This window comes from Pygoscelis adeliae, unplaced genomic scaffold (genome assembly GCF_000699105.1).
Source record: "Pygoscelis adeliae isolate BGI_AS28 unplaced genomic scaffold, ASM69910v1 Scaffold291, whole genome shotgun sequence".
In the NCBI taxonomy this organism is placed as follows: domain Eukaryota; kingdom Metazoa; phylum Chordata; class Aves; order Sphenisciformes; family Spheniscidae; genus Pygoscelis; species Pygoscelis adeliae.
In genome coordinates this window covers 111,493-130,415 of record NW_008824063.1, presented here as the reverse complement: position 1 = coordinate 130,415, position 18,923 = coordinate 111,493, and the positions used below count along the sequence as shown (strand labels likewise).

The window sequence follows — 18,923 nt, the reverse complement described above, 5'->3', positions numbered from 1 at the left end:
CCTAATCATTTGTCATCTGTTCCTTGTTTTTCTTCAACATTTATATGGTAGTATCACCAACCTGGATGGTCTCCAGTGTTGTGAGCGCTGCACAAACCCAAAATATTAGCCAGTTTTCCAAAACATGGCATCTGTAAATGCTAAGCTTACAGATGGTACATGGTAAAATGGGAATTACAGGCACGAGATAGAAGGGTAAGGGCAGTACATGGTGAAAAATTCCATCATTCATCTTTAAAAGCTGGATCTGCTCAGATGATCTGGCTGGTGGCTGCCATGAACAGATGCTGGACTCTGGAAAAAAGGGGTTGGAAAGATATCCAGGAATAAGTCATGATGGTTGAGAAGGGAGGAAATGAGAGCTGTAACAGAATCCTGCCAGCCTGGGCTGATGAGGTTCACCTGCAGGGAGGGGAAAAGGCAAAAGGAGTGGATGGTTTTCTTCTACAAGAACCAACAAGGCCAACAAAGTAAGGAGAGTAACATCTTGCAGACTTCATTGGAAGACAAGAAGTCATCTCTGGTTCCATTTATTTCAATGTGGTCTGGTATGCCCAGCTCTGGTGCCGCAACAGTACTGGAATTAGTCCATGTCCCTGCAGTAGCTTTATTCTCCAATATAGTATGCCTCTTTCACCATGCATGAGAGGCAGTTTTTCTCTTTCTGAGATCATACTTTTTCTGCTTACAGCAGGCATCCAGCAGCCGGAGCCTCCTCAAGCTCACTGTTATGGAGGTGAAGTGGATTCACGTGTTGGTCATCTTCTTCTTCCTGTTGTCTGTTGCAATGACAGGCTGCTTTCTGTGGCAGTACAGCCTCCCCAAGGTGGATCCCAGTGAGTAGTCGTTTTTGAGCTTGGCCATTGTTTGGCACAGTTGGACTCGATGATCTTAAAGGTCTTTTCCAACCTAAATGAATCTATGATTCTATGATTCTATGAAATTTGTGAGACCAATAAATGCCTTTCTCCCAGTGTGGACATTTTTCCCCAAAGAGCATTTCCCCAAACAGCACACAAATTTACCTCCTCCTACCTGGTGCAAGAACACAGAGGAGATGAACATTGGGTTGATGGAATACCATTTAACTCTGCTGGTGTCCAGAGAAGCTCCATTACTTCTGGCGGTAACCTAGGTTATTTGATATACCAAGGAGACATTGCATTTTACATTATCTATATTTTTCTTTAGCATCCTGTTGTAAAAGTCACTCCAGTTTAGAACGGATTTTGTTTTACACCTTACCATGTGCTTCAGCTTATGGGTTTGCTTCCTTTTCTATTCCCCTAATCTTAGACCTTTGAACCAGATCAAGCCCCTGGTTCACACTAGAATTCCCTTATGTTGATTATAGAAAACTTAACAGATAGACTCAAGGCACTGTATGTGCAAGCATGAAATACATACAGTGTAACTGATCAGAGTTTTAAGTAGCCCAAAGGTGACATAAAATCCACGGTGAAGGTGCCAGAGATACTTCATAGACCAACGTCTGAAAAGATTTCAGACTCTACATTTTTGTCACAGACCGTCAGAGGCTTCCTGTAGGCTCTTGTGTATCCATCCCCATTCCTCTCAAAGTTTTCATAGCACCGTTTCTCTTCTCATCTGTATTTCTAATACTTCATGCTCAGTTGGTAAGTGAAAAGATACATCAGCATTTTGTTTACAGCTTACAGAGCAGGGGAGCTGTGTACCTTGGGATCAAATGGGAAAATAGTGCTTCCAAGTAAGAGAGTTCCCATCTCTCACTGAGTTTAAAGATCTTTGATTGCCACAAAAATTTAAGATATGTCTCTGGCATATGCAGGATACAGCTAATTCAGAAGACAGCTAATATACTAGGTATGCAGCCTATCAACTGTTGTTATAGTGTTAGATTTCTGGTGGCACTCACAATTCACTTCTACATTCATTTTCTGACGTTACAATATGCATGGGACAACTGCGTCCTCCTGAACCTGAACTCAGGCTTTCCCCTAGACATGGGCAGGGCACTTTCATGGGGTCTAAACCCACTGCCAGGTACCCTACAGAGTCTTCTGTAGTCCCAGTTCCTTACTTTTTCAGGTTGTAGAGTCAGCTGAAGCCTATTGCAGCTCCTGTCCATCCCGTGTGCTATACTGTGTTGGAATAAGCAATAACAGAGCACAGTGCCCTCTTCAAGTCCTGTTTTATGTGAGATAGAAACAATTCAAGATTGTCTCTTTGTCTATGCAGAAGTGTCCTTCAGCTTTGGACAACACAAGCAAGAAAGCTAGTGCTGACTGCTGGATGAGATTAAAGCTTGTTAGTGTGTCTATTCAAGTCACATATGCTACCTTTGAGATGTTTTTCAGGCCCATCTGTGATGGAAGAGAGATCAGAAGCTGTACAGATGTGCCCCCGCTATCCTGAACCAGTACCGCTGGACCACCCAATCCCCATTCTGAAGGACGCGTTGGAGAAGGTCTGTGAGGAGAAGGGAACAGAGGGAGGCAGAGCTCTTGACAGCTTTTCTGAAGGTGTAAATGAGAGAATATGTATTTTGCCCCTGAGCATCTCTGGGGAAGAAGGTGGGAAATCAAGGAGGTGGAGAACATGTGAATCTAGAAATAGGTATATAAACCTCCTTCACTGAACATACAGAACAGGTCTATAAGCAGTTATCTTATCCAAAGGGTAAGCTATGATGAAGAAACATTATTACTTGTCCATCAGAAGGTCTGGTGAGCATACATCAGCACAAAATGATGGCTCTTGGCATCTTGTCTACTATTAGGCAGCTCTCATGTCCTGGAAACTAGGTGACTCATGTAACTAGTTCCTATTCATCAGTGACTGTCAATTCCTTATTTTATTGCTTTGCTGGCTTTCCTCATGCCACCATTTAAAAATTAAAAAGCTACTTCAAGGAAGGGAATGGAGGGGGAGGGGAAGAGGAAGAGGACCTGCATCTGAATGAAAGAGAGACCTGCTTTTCCTCAGTATGATATACTGTTACTGAAATTTTAGCACTGTCTGAAATTCTGGTAGGCTCTATTTGCAATGAGGAAATACATTGCCTGGACTGTATGGACCATAAGGACAGCCATGCTCTGACAGTACACCCCTGATTTTGTAGACCCCTATCATATAATATACCCTCTCACTTGTCTCTTTCTCATGAGTAGCTTAATTAGTCATAATAGAAGCTGTCCCACAGCTCTTGTCATTCTTTTACCCTTCTTTGAATCTTTTCCAGCTCTAGCATACTCTTGTGGAGGTGCGGGATATCAGTATTGTATGCAGTATTCAAGGTGGAAGTGGATCAGGGATTTATACAGTGATAAAATGGTGTTTTCTGTTTTGTTTTATTTTACTTCTCTAATAATCCCTCATATTTGATTTACCTTTTTTTCTGCCATAGGGCACTGAGCAAATGTTTACATAGGAGCATCCATCATAGCCCCAAGGTCTTGTTCCTGAGTGCTAATGACCAGCTCGTTGCCCATCTGTGTGTATGTGTTGTGAATTTAGGGTTGTTTTCCTGCACGCACACTGTTTTATCTACACTGAATTTCAATTGCTATCACTTCACATTCACTTTTATGAAGTCTCTGCCGCTGTCTCTGGGTTTACTGTAGAGAGGTAGTTTATAATTCAATTAGGATTAGTCAGAGGGGTGGGGGAATGTGCAGAACATTGAGTGTCCATCAGAGTCATCTAACCTCCCTTCTTTGTGCTCCTCAGAAATAAAGTATCCAAGCACTTCTTTGAAGTAGGCTTGTGAAACTATTCCTGTTTTGCAGATGGAATAAGGCACAGAGAACCTGAACACTAGATGCATAGGAACACATAGGTATTGGAAGGGGGCTTAGGCATCAGCACCTCAAAAGTGTATCTTCAGATGCCCTTAGGTTCTGCCTAAGTCTGGGGACATTCGAACCCACACTAAAGATCTAGCACTACCTGAGACAAACTACCATCGTGTGCCAGGCCAGGGACCCTGGAACTGGGACTCTGGACAGTACCAGATGTGATTATGTTGCATAAGGGGAGGACTTTTTCCTAGTCCATGGCAGCTTGAAAACAGAGTGACATTCACTCATGCATGAGTCTTAAGGAAACATTTCTCTTCTAAGGGTAAATAACTCTGCTTATCAGAAAGGCCTACGTTTTCCTTGGAAGAGTCTTGCTAGTGTCCAAATCTAAACGCTGAGTATTGGATTCAATGACACTCAAGTCTAGAAGAGCATCATGTATTTCTGTCAACTTTCTGCAGGTCCAGGCAGGTCTCCATGCCAGTTTCTCTCTGAGAAAACTCTAAGGAGGACCATGCTTGCTGACATGAGACCAGTCTGCTCTCTGGAGGTGCTGACGTACCTAACCATACTAGATGGGCCAGCGGCACATGGGGAGGGAAGGGCAAAGAACCACTAGAGAAGGACTTGGCACAGGTTGGATGTTTCCACTGCTGGCTGACAGTGCACCTCACCAGTCCATCCAGTGAAGAGGTCCTGATGACATGACTCGGCTTGGCCTTTCTTGTCTCAGATGCTGGGCTTGGAAGGCCATTTCTTATGTCTTAACCTTTCTGTGCAAAAGATAACTTATGCATGATGATGACATAGCTTTGAAAAAGTCATAAAAGAGCAAGACCAATGCATTCTGCTTGCAGGAGGTGGGTGGAGCACAGCTGGCTGATTAGGTCTATACAACCCTGGCACAACAGGGAGAAAAGAGCAACCACAACCCTCTGGTTGCATGGTGCTGTTTCTCAGATTGCAGTTTAATGAGGAGTACAAGCTCTAGCATGTTTCATGGCATGAAAAGTGTCACAGGATATTTGAAAAGTATGGATCTTTTTCTCATACATCTTTGAACCTAAAATACTAGTGCAAAGAACAGATGTGCACAGTACAATTTAAAAAGGAAGAAATTAGAATTATTAGGTTTTAGCATTTGTTTTTAATCATATAAGCATCATAGGTACTACAAGGATGAGCACCACATTCTTCTACACGATGGACATGTAGACTGAAAGAAAGATACTGTATAGTTCAGCATAAGCAATTCAAAGGAACAGTATGGTTAAAATATTTTCTTTTGCCAAAACACATTTGAAAAAATCACTCTCAGGTGCTTGGAAGTAAGGAGGGCTGATGGTCTGGGTCTTTCTACTGCCTGTTACAGACTAGATGCATTATAAGGCTCTTCATTTGGAAATTCATAATTACCCATCATTCTCCAGGTAGATATGATGCTGCGCCAAAAGATTCATAGCTCTGGTCTCCCTGCCATGTCTGCCATTGTTATCTACAATGACACTGTGCTCTGGACAGGCAACTTTGGGAAGAAGAATGGTTCGGACCCCTCCTCAGTGGTGCCCAATGAGTACACTATTTACAGGTGAGAGAGATGTATCACAGGCACGAGAGCTAGAAAAAAAGCAGATACACATATGGAGATCTGATATCTGGGAATAGAGCCCCTGTCACAAACTGCACCTTCTACTGGCTCAGGTCCACTGTAACCTCTTCTGGGTTACACTGAAACTTTGTGAGACAATGCTTCAGCTAGTCCCTAAATTACCATATGCTTGCAGCTTACTGAGTTGTTTACTTTAGATTTTGTTTTTAGTTTTTAATTTGATCTGACAATATTTTAAATTGGAATAGCAGTGACCATCCTGAAGAACCTGAAAACAATACTACTCCTTACATAAGAATGTCTCCATGCTTTGAGAAGGCCTAGGGCACAAATCTGAAGACTGAGAGCTAGCACAGATTTTGTGAATAGCAAGGAGACAGTGCCATAGGATAAAAAAAAATGTTCAGTCTAGCAAAAAATGGGGTTTGGGAAGAGTATCTACTGAACACATAAAGTAGACCTGTATGCTTATTCATTCTCCCAGTGAAGTCAAAGCCATACTGGCCATTATTTTTTAGATGAAGATAGAATCAAGCTCTTCGTGTGTGTTAAACACACAAATACAAAGGAAGTGTTTACTTCTTTTAAAGATCTACTTTCAGTGATTTATAACTGTGCTATATATGAAACATATGGGCTGCACTCTGACTATCAAATGTTATGCTTAGAATAAACAATTTTGGGAAGTTTCAGCAGCTGTGATTACCTGTGTTTTCCCCCACTGTATCATAGTAAGATCCCTGTATGGATGACCTCTTGTTATTTCTTCCAGAATCATAGAATAAGAGATTAGTCCCAAATCATAGAATGGTTTGGGTTGGAAGGGACCTTAAAGGTCATCTACTTCCAACCCCCCTGCCCTGGCACCAAGCAGGCCAAACAATTCTGGTAAAGTGGGGAAAACAGATGCCCCCGTCCCTGGGTGGGCTCGAACCACCAACCTTTTGGTTAACAGCCAAACGCGCTAACCAATTGCGCCACAGAGACTCCTCCAAGAACTTTATCACCAGTCTGCATTGTTTATGGTCAGAACTACGACGGTATCTGATCGTCTTCGAACCTCCGACTTTCGTTCTTGATTAATGAAAACATTCTTGGCAAATGCTTTTGCTCTAGGCCGTCTTGCGCCTGTCCAAGAATTTCACCTCTAGCAGCACAACACAAATGCCCCCGGCCGTCCCTCTTAATCATGGCCCCGTTTCCGAAAACCAACAAAATAGAACCAGAGTCCTATTCCAGAAGACCTTTTGTAAATTTGACTCTGTTCTGAAGCCACCCAAATATCAACTCTGAATATGAAATGTAAAACTTTATGGCATTTTAACCTTAAAATTCCAATAAACTACTTGCAACACGTTATGGTATTTACTAAGCAATAATTTACAAAATATGTCATCTTATGATTACTAAGTGAACAGAAAAAGTTCTGTAGCCCACTGCACTATTGGGGAGATACTGCTGAAGGTTATGTTGCAGTCCATAAAGGCCAGAGTTAAGGATATTAATTCAAGCTTCTTACCTGCATTTTAGCCATTCCCTTCTGAATTTGCAAAGATGTTGCATGTGAAGCTACAGACAGTGGGTCAGTTGGGTGATCTCCTGTACTGACCATCTTTCCTCTTGGTTCATGGGTTTCTTAATGCTTAATTTCTATAAACGTTTGTTCCTTAACAGAATCGCCAGTGTCTCCAAGATCTTTCCCACCATTATGTTGTACAAGATGTGGGAGGAAGGAAAAGTCATGTCTCTTGATGACCCATTGGAACGTTACGCCCAGAACTTTGTTATTAAGAACCCTCTGGGAAGGCTCAAGGAATCAGAACAGAGATACACAGCAGATGGGCTGATTTCTCTGGAAAAAGGTTCAATGCCACTTAAGCCATCACCTGTTACCTTGCGCAGAATGGCCAGCCAGCTATCAGGTGAGACAACACTGCTACCTGCTCGCCCTCTGCCCACCACTGTGCCGCTTGAAAAAGACCACAGACAGAACAGACCATATGCCAAGGATAAAAAAGGTTGCTGCTGAGGCCATTTCCCAGTATGGACCCTGCACCTTTGCACTTCCCAGAGGTCTGGCAGGACCCTTGGAAGTAAGTTGTCAGCAGCTTCATGAAGTACTAAAAGGAAACACTTGTCCAGGCCACCTGCTAGGAAAGGGGCCAAGCTGCACTGTGGGCTGGGGAACTGTTTTTCCCATGCAAGGTGAATATATATTTCTTTCAACACAGTAGCATGACCTGAAATCAGGCTCCAATTGCATAACAGTTTTTTGTACTCCAGCCCAGGGTGCTCTCATTTTTCTGAGATGTAGAGTTGAGGGTCGAAGCGGCACCAAACCTCTTTGCTTTGAATAGATAGACCTTGATAGCTAAGCTAAATTTAGCTGTCAGCGTAGTTCCTGGTCTGGGATTCCTGAGCTATTAATAGCTTTGTACTTGCTGGCAGAGATTATTAATCTGCTGCTACCTTCATAATTGGGTAACTCTTACATTAAGGCAAAAGGAGCTCACAGGACTCAGGATAAATTTAACCTTTCTCAGAAATAAAGCTGCTAATACTTGACTCAGAGATTCCAGAATGTAATGGCCAAAGAGACTGTGCTGATAAGTCATGTGGCACTTTGATTAAACTCTGTAGCACGTGCATTATTCCAGATTGGAATAAATGTCCTAAAATTAGGACCTAAGATCAAAATAGCATGTAGGCAAATTGCAGTACCTCAGGACAGGGTACAGCATCACCTGAAGCAAGCCAATATCAAAATAAGGGTTCCCCAAAAAGGAATGGTGTAACTGAAATCTGGAAACAAACAGACAAACAACTAAAAGTGGCCAGTGGCAGAAAGAAAGGTGTGTGCACAACCCTGCCCAGCCCCTCTCCCTGAAGACAAGTCTTGCTCTAGCCAGCCTGATGATGTCCTCAGGGGCATCAGCTCTGCCTGGTCCCCTCTGACTCTCAGGAGCACCTGAAGCTGGTCTGGCTGCTCCTTCCAGGAGTAGTGTGTGCTGCGGCTGCAGCTTCCAGCCCTGCTGCAGTTCCCTGTCACCTAGTGAGGTGTGAGATATGCCCTAGAAATACTTGTAGGAAGCATATGTCAAAAGTGTACCTGGTCATAGCATAATTGCTTGTAGTGTGCAGCCATTCTATTGCTTCCATCACCGTGCTGGATTTGTGCACCTGCTTAGCTCCTTTTACGTTCCTATGTCTTTTTTTTTTTAGAATGTGGCCCAAATTTCCCAGACCACACCAGCAGGGCACACCATCCAGCTTGGACCCTGACAATTTAGTAGAAGGAGAAGCACAGTTTCAGAATCCTGACTGAAAATCAAATGAATGTTGAGGTCACATGTTACATTTCCTGTCTTTCAAAAACCAGAAAGGAATAGGTTCTGCTTAGCTTCAGGATCAAAGCCACTGCATGACATATTGTGAAGTGTTTTTCATCTAAATTCTTCCAGTGGAAACTGGTCTGTAATATATCCTCATTATCTGGGCTTTTCTACGTTGCATATTACAAAAGTAACTCCAAAGATTTTTCTGCTCAGCACTTGATGGGTACTTTGCTAGAGGGAAGTTCCAGCTTGTTAAGACTGTGATTTTCAAATATATATGAATGACAGTATGAGATGCTATTGTAAATTATTAACAGCGTGCTTGTCACATCAATTAGCAGCCCATGAGGTATAAATCAATGACTGTGGATTTTCTGTTATGCTCACATATTCTCTGGTTTATTATTCCTAGTGAACCTCAGGAGAGACACTGCACTGTTGGCATGGTGCTGGTGAGCTCTCCCAGTGGTGCAACATTTTCTTTGCTGCCATTGTGGCAAGTAGGAAATGAAGGAGCCCATTGTCTACTGGAAGAAGCTCAGTGCATCTCTTATCTGGTCATTAAGCTGCACAAATAACCACAGACCAGAAGCAGAAAAAGTGTTCTTGTTCCAGTTCAAACTCCAAGGTCAGGCCAATTGAGAAAAACATGTGTTGCTGCTACAAAAGAATAGGGCCTCATTCAGCTTTGCCATGATTAAGCACGTGCTCACTGAGCAGACGATTGCAAGTCATTTTTCTGTCATGTACCCTTCCTGATTTTCTCCTAACCTCTAAATCAAAGTCAGCTGTAAACTGCAGTGAGGATTTCATTCCAGATGTAATCCAAGTTCTGGACTTGGTGAGCCGTAGATCCCGTGCAAAGGAGCTGCAACATTTTAAAAAGTCCTGGCCAGAAGTTGTTAGGGAATCCATGTTCAGTGTTGTGGAATTAAAAGTGAAAAGAACTTCAGTTTTTCTACATTCAGAAACCCTGAATAAATATGTTGCTAAAGCTGAAAAAAAATGGTAGAAGTACTTTAGGCCAAGCCTGGAATGGTTCAGAGAAGTTCAAGCCCTCTGTAGCAAGACATAAAGAACAAAAACTTGTTTAAACGGGCTGTTGCACACCTTTGTAGTCAAGGGAATACAGTCACATGGAAATACGGCCAGGGATTTCCCCAACACCCAATATGCCCTTCTCTTCCACAATACACTTGGGGATACAGGGGTTTTTTAATCATTCACCAAGGTATTTTTACTGAAATGTAGCAACCCAGAGTTGGTGCTGGGGTAGGACTTACATTACCCAGATTCAGTGGTCCATGACTTGCACACTGTGTCCTGCAGTGCAGTATGAACAGGTCCTTGCAGCATATTTGCTACGTGTATAAAGCACATGTGTGCATCATTGTTTCCATCTTGCCATTGAATCTCGCCTTTTTCTTACTCTTCACCAGACTTAAAGTTTCCTGGACCATGATTTGTCTCAAACTGTTAACTTCTCTTTTCCATGGCACAGGTCTGCCCAGGAGGCTGCGATCTACCAGCCTGCTGTGGAAGGGCAATACAAAAGATGCTCTAGCTCTCCTGAAAGATGATGTCTTGGTTGCTGATCCAGGAACCAGGTCAGATATATTAACTTACGAGCTTTTGGTCTGGGTTTGTGTTCTCCACTGGTATTAACCCCACCTGCAGCTTCTGTGGCCAATGGATAAGACAGCCATTCCTAGAAAGAGCTTCAGCCATCTACACACACACCTGTCTTAGGCTGGAAAGAGGAGACTGTTGGAGGTGCCAGGGGTTTTTTTAATGTGTATAGAGCCTGAGTGAGAAGCCTAGATGAGGCAAATTAAACTGCTATAGTTAGGTCCAATGAGCCTTAAATTGTGAAAGATGCAGATTTTCAAAAGTGGCATGTTAATGTAATTGATTTAAATCATAGATTTCACTTAAAATCATGCTATGTCTGTAGTGATTTGCATGTCTCTAAATTATCTGTAAGTTCTATTAATGTTTGTTACAACTTACATAGCCTGTTAAAGTCTATTACCTGAGTTGCAAACACTCAAAAATATGAACAGGACCCAGTGGACAGCAGGTAAGGGAAAGGATTCAGATTAACTGGGAAAAACTTTCTAAGTCTGCAAAATTTTTAGGGACTAGAATTACATTCTGAAATAATTTGCCTAGCGTGGCTGAGGATTCACCATGGCTTGAAGTCTGCAAGCTTAGAAAACTCAATGGCTTGATCATGGCAACCTTGTATTAGTTCTGTCCCATGTCATGCAGGAGGTTACAATAGATGTTCCTTAAAGGATTTTAAGACTTTAATACCATCATCTTCTTTGGTATTTATATTATGCTCACCATTAAGATACATAAGGGCATCCACTCATAGCCTCTCAACCCCTTATTACTTGACATGTTGATAGTTTTAACTCTGTCTCCCTGTTCCTGGATATACCTCACAGCTAACGGATCATTCTTCCTAAATTAAATTGCAATTCACTGATATAGAAATTTTAACATATTTTTCTGGGTATGTTGAAATCCAGCTCCATTTCAGATAAAAAATTTTAGATCCAGAATGTATTTATTCTTGGTGTAGAAATATATATGCTCATCACGCTTTTATTCAGCTAGATGGGATGCAAGTGGTTGAAGTGGTACCAAATTTATGATCTAAATAGGCCTCACTGAGATGTGTGGCTTCACACAATTAAAAAAAAACAAAACAAAACCTAGACAAGGTTGAAAACATCATAAATTTTGAAAATGTGTTTGAAAAAAAGTTGCCCATTCATGTCTTCATGTCATTAAACTTCATTCAAGCATAAAGACTTAAATCATGTTATGGATATTAAAGACTGAAGCGCTCAGGTGTCTTTAATGAGTCAATATTGCTGGATGCTGCTTTGTAGACTTTTAAGTGCTTTTTAAGTTCTTTTACTATCTTAAGGTAACTTAGGTGCTTAAGTGATTATATCATGTTAAATCTTACGTGGGATTTTGAGACCTTTAAGGTAAGAACCTGTAACTCTCAACTCTGCTCTTAAAAAGAATGGATATATTCTTTGGTGAACAATTATAAACAATAAGTCAGGATATGCAAATATATAGGTTTTTGCATAAAGTTTTGGGTTTTTTAGTTTTCCATCTCCAGCTTTCTTTCTGTACATAGTAGTTAAATAGCTCTGCTGATGTTCCCATAAGAAATTTCTCTTTCTTGACTTAACAACAAATCAAGGCAACAACATTCAGTTTTTCTCTGTCTCTCCTTCATCTCTCCTCTCTCTTTAGCATGTCATCTGATAAAATGAGAATTTTTCCCCACAGAAGAGAGACCTGGGCACTGTTTTTGCATAGTCATACCCACACGGTATCACTGAGGTAAGGCTGATCCAGATATATTCCTCTTCCTTTTCAGATGCCACTACAGCAATTTGGCCTTCTCGCTGATGGCACATGTGCTAGCTGACCATGCAGCTGAGGGGCAATACCAGCGCTGGATCTCGGAGAACATCCTGGATCGCTTGGGCATGGAGGACACTGGCTTTGACATCACGCCACCGATCCGCTCCCAGATGGCTGTGGGTTTCTACGGCAGCTGGCGGCCAGCCCCTCTCTATGACCTCGGCTGGTACAGGCCTTCTGGCCAGATGTATTCCACAGCTGCTGACCTTGCCAAGTTGGCAATGGTCTTCTTAGGCACCTACCACCGTCGCCTCCTAGAGCCTGACACAGTGAAGACGATGCTGACCCCTCTGTTTAAGTGCTCCACTGAATACTTTGCTAACAAGACCGGCACACCCTGGGAGATTAACGAGCAAATGGGATATGATGTCATTAGGAAGGACGGAGACCTCGACGGTTATTCAGCTACCTTCTCTCTTATCCCCAAGCTCCGCCTGAGCTTCATTGTGCTGACAGCAGGGCCCAGGCCTCAGGGTGGAGATATTGTGACTCAGACATATGAGTATCTTATTCCTGCCATGGAGACGGCGTTCAGAGAGGCAGAGAAAAGCTTGATTCCTCCTCCAAGTCCAAGCCCTTATGTTGGCTACTATACCTATTCCAACCTGACTTTCTATGAGATCAAAGTTGGACCTCGTGGGGTGCTGGTCATGCAGCAGTTTGGGCCTCACGTGGAAGAGCTGATTCCTGAAAAGTACCGGACAATCAAGCTCCACCACCTGGAAGATCGTGTTTTCCAAGTTGTTTTTGACAAGGAGTTCCCATGTGTTCTGCACCTGGGCTCTGCCTCCATCTCACTGGAGACCCAAAATGGGCAGCTCTTTAACTTTTATCCATTTGATCGCAAGGGTTTGTCTCCTGGCTTTGATGCACCAGGGCTGAACACGTACAATGTGGTACGTGTACTTCGTAAACCTGTATTCTATAGCTAAATGTCCCCTCTACTTTTCTGACCACTTCTGGGATGTGGCTCCAAATATGCATCTTACCAGACTCTCCTGTCTGTGTGGCTTTATGGATACCATTTAAAAGCAAAAGATGGCGGCAAATGACCCTTTGCCCAACAAATATGTCACGTCCCATTTCTGAAATGACTTTAATTGCTTGCAATCCCTGTCAGTGCACAACAGTCCAGCTAGCAACTGGGGATGCCTGCAGAAAAAAGAGATGGGAATGTGCTGGATGGATGGTGTTTGGATGCCATAAAAAAAAAAAGCCAAACACTTAAGTCTCCACACTTACATTGTCATGTGTATGTGATGGTGATTGACTGGTATCATCAAAGGGCTGAGAATTTTCTGTGTCTCTCAGAAAATATCTCTTCTTCAGTCCAAGGGTTTTTCCAGGGCTCTTCAGGAGCCCATCTACCATGAACAAGATTCCTCACCTGGGTTTGCCAAAAGCATTATGTGCTAGAAAATGGCACCAGCCTGATTACCAGGCCCTGCTCGTGATACCTGGGAAGTGAGGGTCCATTTCTTTCCTGAGTCACAACAAGGAAACTGTGAAAAGAGCAGACAGCGATGTGTCTTGGCTCCATAGATTTCTGCAAAAGCGGTGGTTACACAACGAATATTGTAGTACTTAAGTATAGAAGCTGAAGCTTACTCCTGTGAACAGGGCCATATGAACATATACTGGTATATTCCAGCTGGACTCAGGTTTGTGACTATCTCAGTATATAAGCAAGTGTGTGAGTGTGGCATTTAAGTACAGGAATGAGTGGGAATCGTTATGTGTGTTTTGGGCAGGGTGTCTGTATGGATACGTACCCATTGTGTTTATGCAGGTATGAGGGAGGATGCTAAGGGAAAGTGCATTAGCCTGGGGAGCACTACATTTAGGACAGGTGCACCTGCAAGCAATCTGCAAAGCCACAGGTGCATTTTCTTCTCCCTTCTTGTGTCCACTCAATGCCAAGACAAGCAGGACAGATGGTCATTAATGGCCAACACCATACCACTGTGATGGGAACTGTGATGCAAGACAGGGCAAGTAGCACTGACTGAGGAGTCTTGGCTCCTGCAATGCTCCTCCAAGTTTAGGAGAGTATTATGATCGCAGCCCTAACTGGAGCCTGAAATAAAAGCAAGCAGGGGGTCAGGGCAAGATAACTCTTACCTTAAAATGAATAACCTAGCTGCAGAGCATGGCAATGGCTGTACAACATGGAAATCCTGAAGGAAGTGGAAAAGGGTAGGCATACTAGCAAAATCAAAGACCCTTCAAAGTGCATGTTCTCCCATACCATAACTGGTATGAGGTTGGACCCCCTTGCAAGAGTGACCTCCTTCCGCTGCTTGTCCACACAGAGTCTGGACATGTCTCCGAGAGGATGAGAAAATAAATCTCCCTGCCTCCCTTCTCTCTTGTTGTCTCTCACTGTGCACACTCTGTGTGCAGTTCTTCAGCTTCAGTTTTGAGTAGAGAGACCATCACTGAAGGCCTAGAAATCTGTGATTCGCAAACTCGGTTCTCTGCCTTTTTTCAGACAATTTCAGTTCCCTGAAAAACATATGAAATAATGTAAACCTTGCCTTACAGGCAGTCATGGTTGCTGCTGTATTGGTTTCCTCTGGACTTTGTAGGTGATTACATTTCATACCTTGTACAACCTCATATGTTCAATTATTTAATCTGGGCTATAGTAACAGCAATAAACCCTATGCAAATTCTTGCTGCTCTCATGTGTGATCATGCCCAGAGGTATGTGTGCAGGCAGGTATGTTGCACTGCGGTTGATTTCCTGTAGAGGTGCCTACACTCTGTCATGGCATGCCTGACACAACAGTGCTTTCCGGGCTTTGAGCTCACAAGATGTAATGTCTGATCGCAAGATACTTGAGTGGTCTCACCCTGGTGTTTTTGAGTGAGGCTAAGTGCTAGTTTGGGGCTGTTCTTGCTTTGGAACAAAAAAAGTGATTGTTTACCCATCAGCTACCTTTAAAAGCTTCCAAGAAAAATTAGGATTTATATCCCATGTCAATCACTGGTCAGGATGAAACAACACACTGGACTGTCTCCATCTGTCTGATGGAGAGGTTAAGATGTCTTACTTTTAAATCAGTAATGTAAACACTAACAAATCTTTCCTTTTCTAGTGAGTCAACCTCAAACCTGTACACTGACACGTTTTGGTGCTCTTGTTCATTCCCATAACAGCAAAGTACAGCTCTTTGCTATTCATAGCATGAACCCACACCTGCACTAAAGCTTATCTCACCAAACCTTGGGTTACACTGGGAAGGTGAACAAGAGCTTCCTACACTGCCCCTTTGTGTGGGCAGGACAGTGCCCTTACCTGGTATGAAGAGGAGAAAGGAGACCTTGGGACACCTGTACAGAGGATATGGGAGAGGCTGTGTGTGGCAGGCAGGATAAGGTGCAGTTTTGGAGGACCCCAGTCATCCACAGAGAGCAGAGAGAGTCACAATGCTGAATCAATGCTATCAACACAAATGTCTAATTTCTTTCTGTCACTTCGTGCCTAACAGTATCCTAAGATACCAGCTTTAACAGTTCTTTGTAAACTTTCCATTTTAATACAGAAACTAAGATACCATTCTGAGTAATTTTTTAAGCTTTGTGTATGCTTGTTGCTGAATTAAAAAATATCCCAATGTTATTTCATCCATGTCAGAGACTGGCTCCAACAATAGGTACAACAAACATGTAAAAATCTACCCAGCTGCTCACTTTTCACAGAATTGTGTGTTTTAAAAGGTGACTAGATGTGTCTGCAGCAGCCTATAGAAACAGCATTCTTAAAAATGTTTTTATAATTACACATCAGGGAACCAAACAAATAGAATATGCTTCATTAGCATTCCCAGCATCAAAAAGAGACAGGAACAAAACTTACTCATTGGTTCAGGAGACCAAATTCTGCTCTAAGGAGCACTGCTGAAACCATGTAATATTGTAATAGTGTCCCTGAAAACTGTATTTAGTCTACAAGTTAAAAGGCTCTGGGCCACTAAGAATGAGATTAATCTGGCAAAATATAAACAGCTACATCTGAGCTATCCCTTTAAACTCCTTTCTACTCAGTGAGATTTAATGACTCTAGTCAGTAGAGTGGATTCATCTCATCTTAAAGCACATATTTAGAATAAGTTGATGCATCACACTCTGAATCCCCAGTGTCCAGTTGGTTGAGATGGACCCAACCCTCGCTATCACAAGAAACTCTTCAGTTAGAAGTGAAACACTTTCTTAATCTGCTTGCCAGGTAAGGGCAACTTCTCAACTTGTTGCATCAACATTGTCCTAAAGACCTGAAGTTCATTGATTAGCAGGCCCAAAGCAGAACATGGTGATGTTTGTTGTGGTCCCATGCTAACATAACATTAGTTAAGACAATTTCTTCCCTTTTAGAAGAACTGCACCTTCAGGAATATTAGCTCAAGTGAGGATGATATCAAGCTTCAAGCTTCAACCTACATTTTGAAAACAGCAATTTATCCCTACATGATTCATTTCTTCATACTTATACTTCTCCTCAACTAGAGCAATGTGGCCCAGTTGTTTACTGGACAGCAGCTTTGAGGAGCTTTTCAGTTTCGATGTTGGGAGTAAGATGATGTGTCTATCTGCATGCAACCACCACCAGAGCAGGACTCAGAAAACAAGGATGAAGTCAGGCTAGCAAGGACTGGGCCTTGGTGTCAGAGTCTGAAAGTTTATTAAACACTAACTCCAGGGTCCCTGTTTTCCTCCTCAGAAAAGTATTGATGTTCATGTCACAAAGGCATGTGTTAAGCCCCTGTGATGTGAAGCACAAGCTTTTTGACTTTTCAGTTCCGCAAGAGCTTGTAGGAGTTATTTAAAAAGAAATGTCAGCTTCCACCCTTTAAGAAAGAGAAGAGGGTCTGCTGGGTCAAAGCAGTCATGGTCTCCTTTTCACCCATGAAGTGAATACCAACAAATGTTTAAGTACTTCTCAGTTAGCAGGGAAGCTTGAATATATATTGCTATTAGGTGTGATTCTCACTCTAGATAAGGTCATGTATGCTTCAAAATGCAAAGGCTAGAAGCCTGTTTTCAAGTTTAATCCTTTCTTGTCCATTCAATTCTGCCTTTGTGAAGACTCTGACATCTTGTGACTTGGTTTACAGAGCTGCAGATCAGCAGTCACGAAGAAAATAGATGCCAGAAAATCCCCAACACTGTCTCCAGAGAAGCGAGACAATCTCCATTCACATTTAATAGGCATTTGTGCAGCCCAGCCGAACATGAGCTGTTGGCTTGATGTGCTTGACTAACCTGATCTCCTTCTATGACAAGGTGACCCGCTTAGCGAATGGGGGAAAGGCTGTGGATGTTGTCTACCTAGACATTAGTAAAGCCTTTGACACCATTTCCCATAGCATTCTCCTGCAGAAACTGGCTGCTCATGGCTTGGATGGGCGTACTCTTTGCTGGGTAGAAAACTGGCTGGATGACCAGGCCCAGAGAGTTGTGGTGAATGGAGTTAAATCTGGTTGGCAGCCGGTCACAAGTGGTGCTCCCCAGGGCTCTGTATTGGGGCCAGTTCTGTTCAATATCTTTCTCAATGATCTGGACGAAGGGATCAAGTGCACCCTCAGTAAGTTTGCAGACAACACCAAGTCGGGCAGGAGTGTTGATCTGCTCGAGGGTAGGAAGGCTCTGCAGAGGGACCTGGACAGGCTGGATCGATGGGCCGAGGCCAACTGTATGAGATTCAACAAGGCCAAGTGCCGGGTCTGACAGCCGGCTGAACATGAGCCAGCAGTGTGCCCAGGCGGCCAAGAAGGCCAACGGCATCCTGGCCTGTATCAGGAATAGTGTGGCCAGCAGGAGTAGGGAAGTGATCGTCCCCCTGTACTCGGCACTGGTGAGGCCCCACCTCAAATACTGTGTTCAGTTTTGGGCCCCTCACTACAAGAAGGACATCGAGGTGCTGGAGCGTGTCCAGAGAAGGGCAACAAAGCTGGTGAAGGGTCTAGAGAACCAGATTTAACTCTATGAGGAGCGGCTGAGGGAACTGGGGTTGTTTAGCCTGGAGAAAAGGAGGCTCAGGGGAGACCTTATCACTCTCTACAACTCCCTGAAAGGAGGTTGTAGCGAGGTGGGTGTCGGTCTCTTCTCCCAAGTAACAAGTGATAGAACAAGAGGAAATGGCCTCAGGTTGTGCCAGGGGAGATTTAGATTGGATATTAGGAAAAATTTCTTCACTGAAAGGGTTGTCAAGCATTGGAACAGGCTGCCCAGGGAAGTGGTTGAGTCACTGTCCCTGGAGGCATTTAAAAGACATGTAGATGTGATGGTTACGGACATGGTTTAGTGGTGGACTTGGCAGGGCTAGGTTAACAGTTGGACTTGATGATCTTAAAGGTCTTTTCCAACTTAAAGGGTTCTATGATTCTATTATTCTATGACAACGGCTCTCTGTAGGGCTCATCCTTGCAGACATAACACTAGTATATGACCAGCAAAGACAACCCTTGCTTTAATTCACCAGGTAAAATCCTGTGTTTGCATGAAAGAGCTCATAGTTTCAGGCCTGTCTTACTTTTGGGCTCCTGATCTTGTGACTGTGGAGGACACACTCTGTGGGCAGTTTCCAATATCAATAAGAGACATAGCTAGTATCCAAAGTCCAGTGTTACAACATGAACACTGTGTTCAAGTGAAAAGCATCTTGTAGTGGTGTCCTGGCCTTGCAGTGAATCCCAGGGGAGGGGGAAACTGCACACCCAGCTCAGCAGCAGACCAGAT

At 43.1% G+C, this 18,923-nt stretch overlaps 1 protein-coding gene and 1 non-coding gene across 2 annotated transcripts; one reads left to right on the top strand and one right to left on the bottom strand.

Annotated features, from left to right (window-relative positions):
- Positions 1-730: 730 nt before the first annotated feature.
- On the top strand, positions 731-13,114 carry LACTBL1 (lactamase, beta-like 1). The gene is made up of 6 exons (XM_009334108.1): positions 731-836; positions 2,340-2,449; positions 5,213-5,370; positions 7,066-7,313; positions 10,228-10,333; positions 12,136-13,114. The coding sequence occupies exons 1-6, from the start codon at positions 731-733 to the stop codon at positions 13,112-13,114; spliced, it is 1,707 nt and encodes a 568-aa protein (XP_009332383.1).
- Positions 6,305-6,378, bottom strand: TRNAN-GUU. Its single transcript has one exon. It is a non-coding gene; the product is annotated as a tRNA-Asn (tRNA).
- Positions 13,115-18,923: the final 5,809 nt, after the last annotated feature.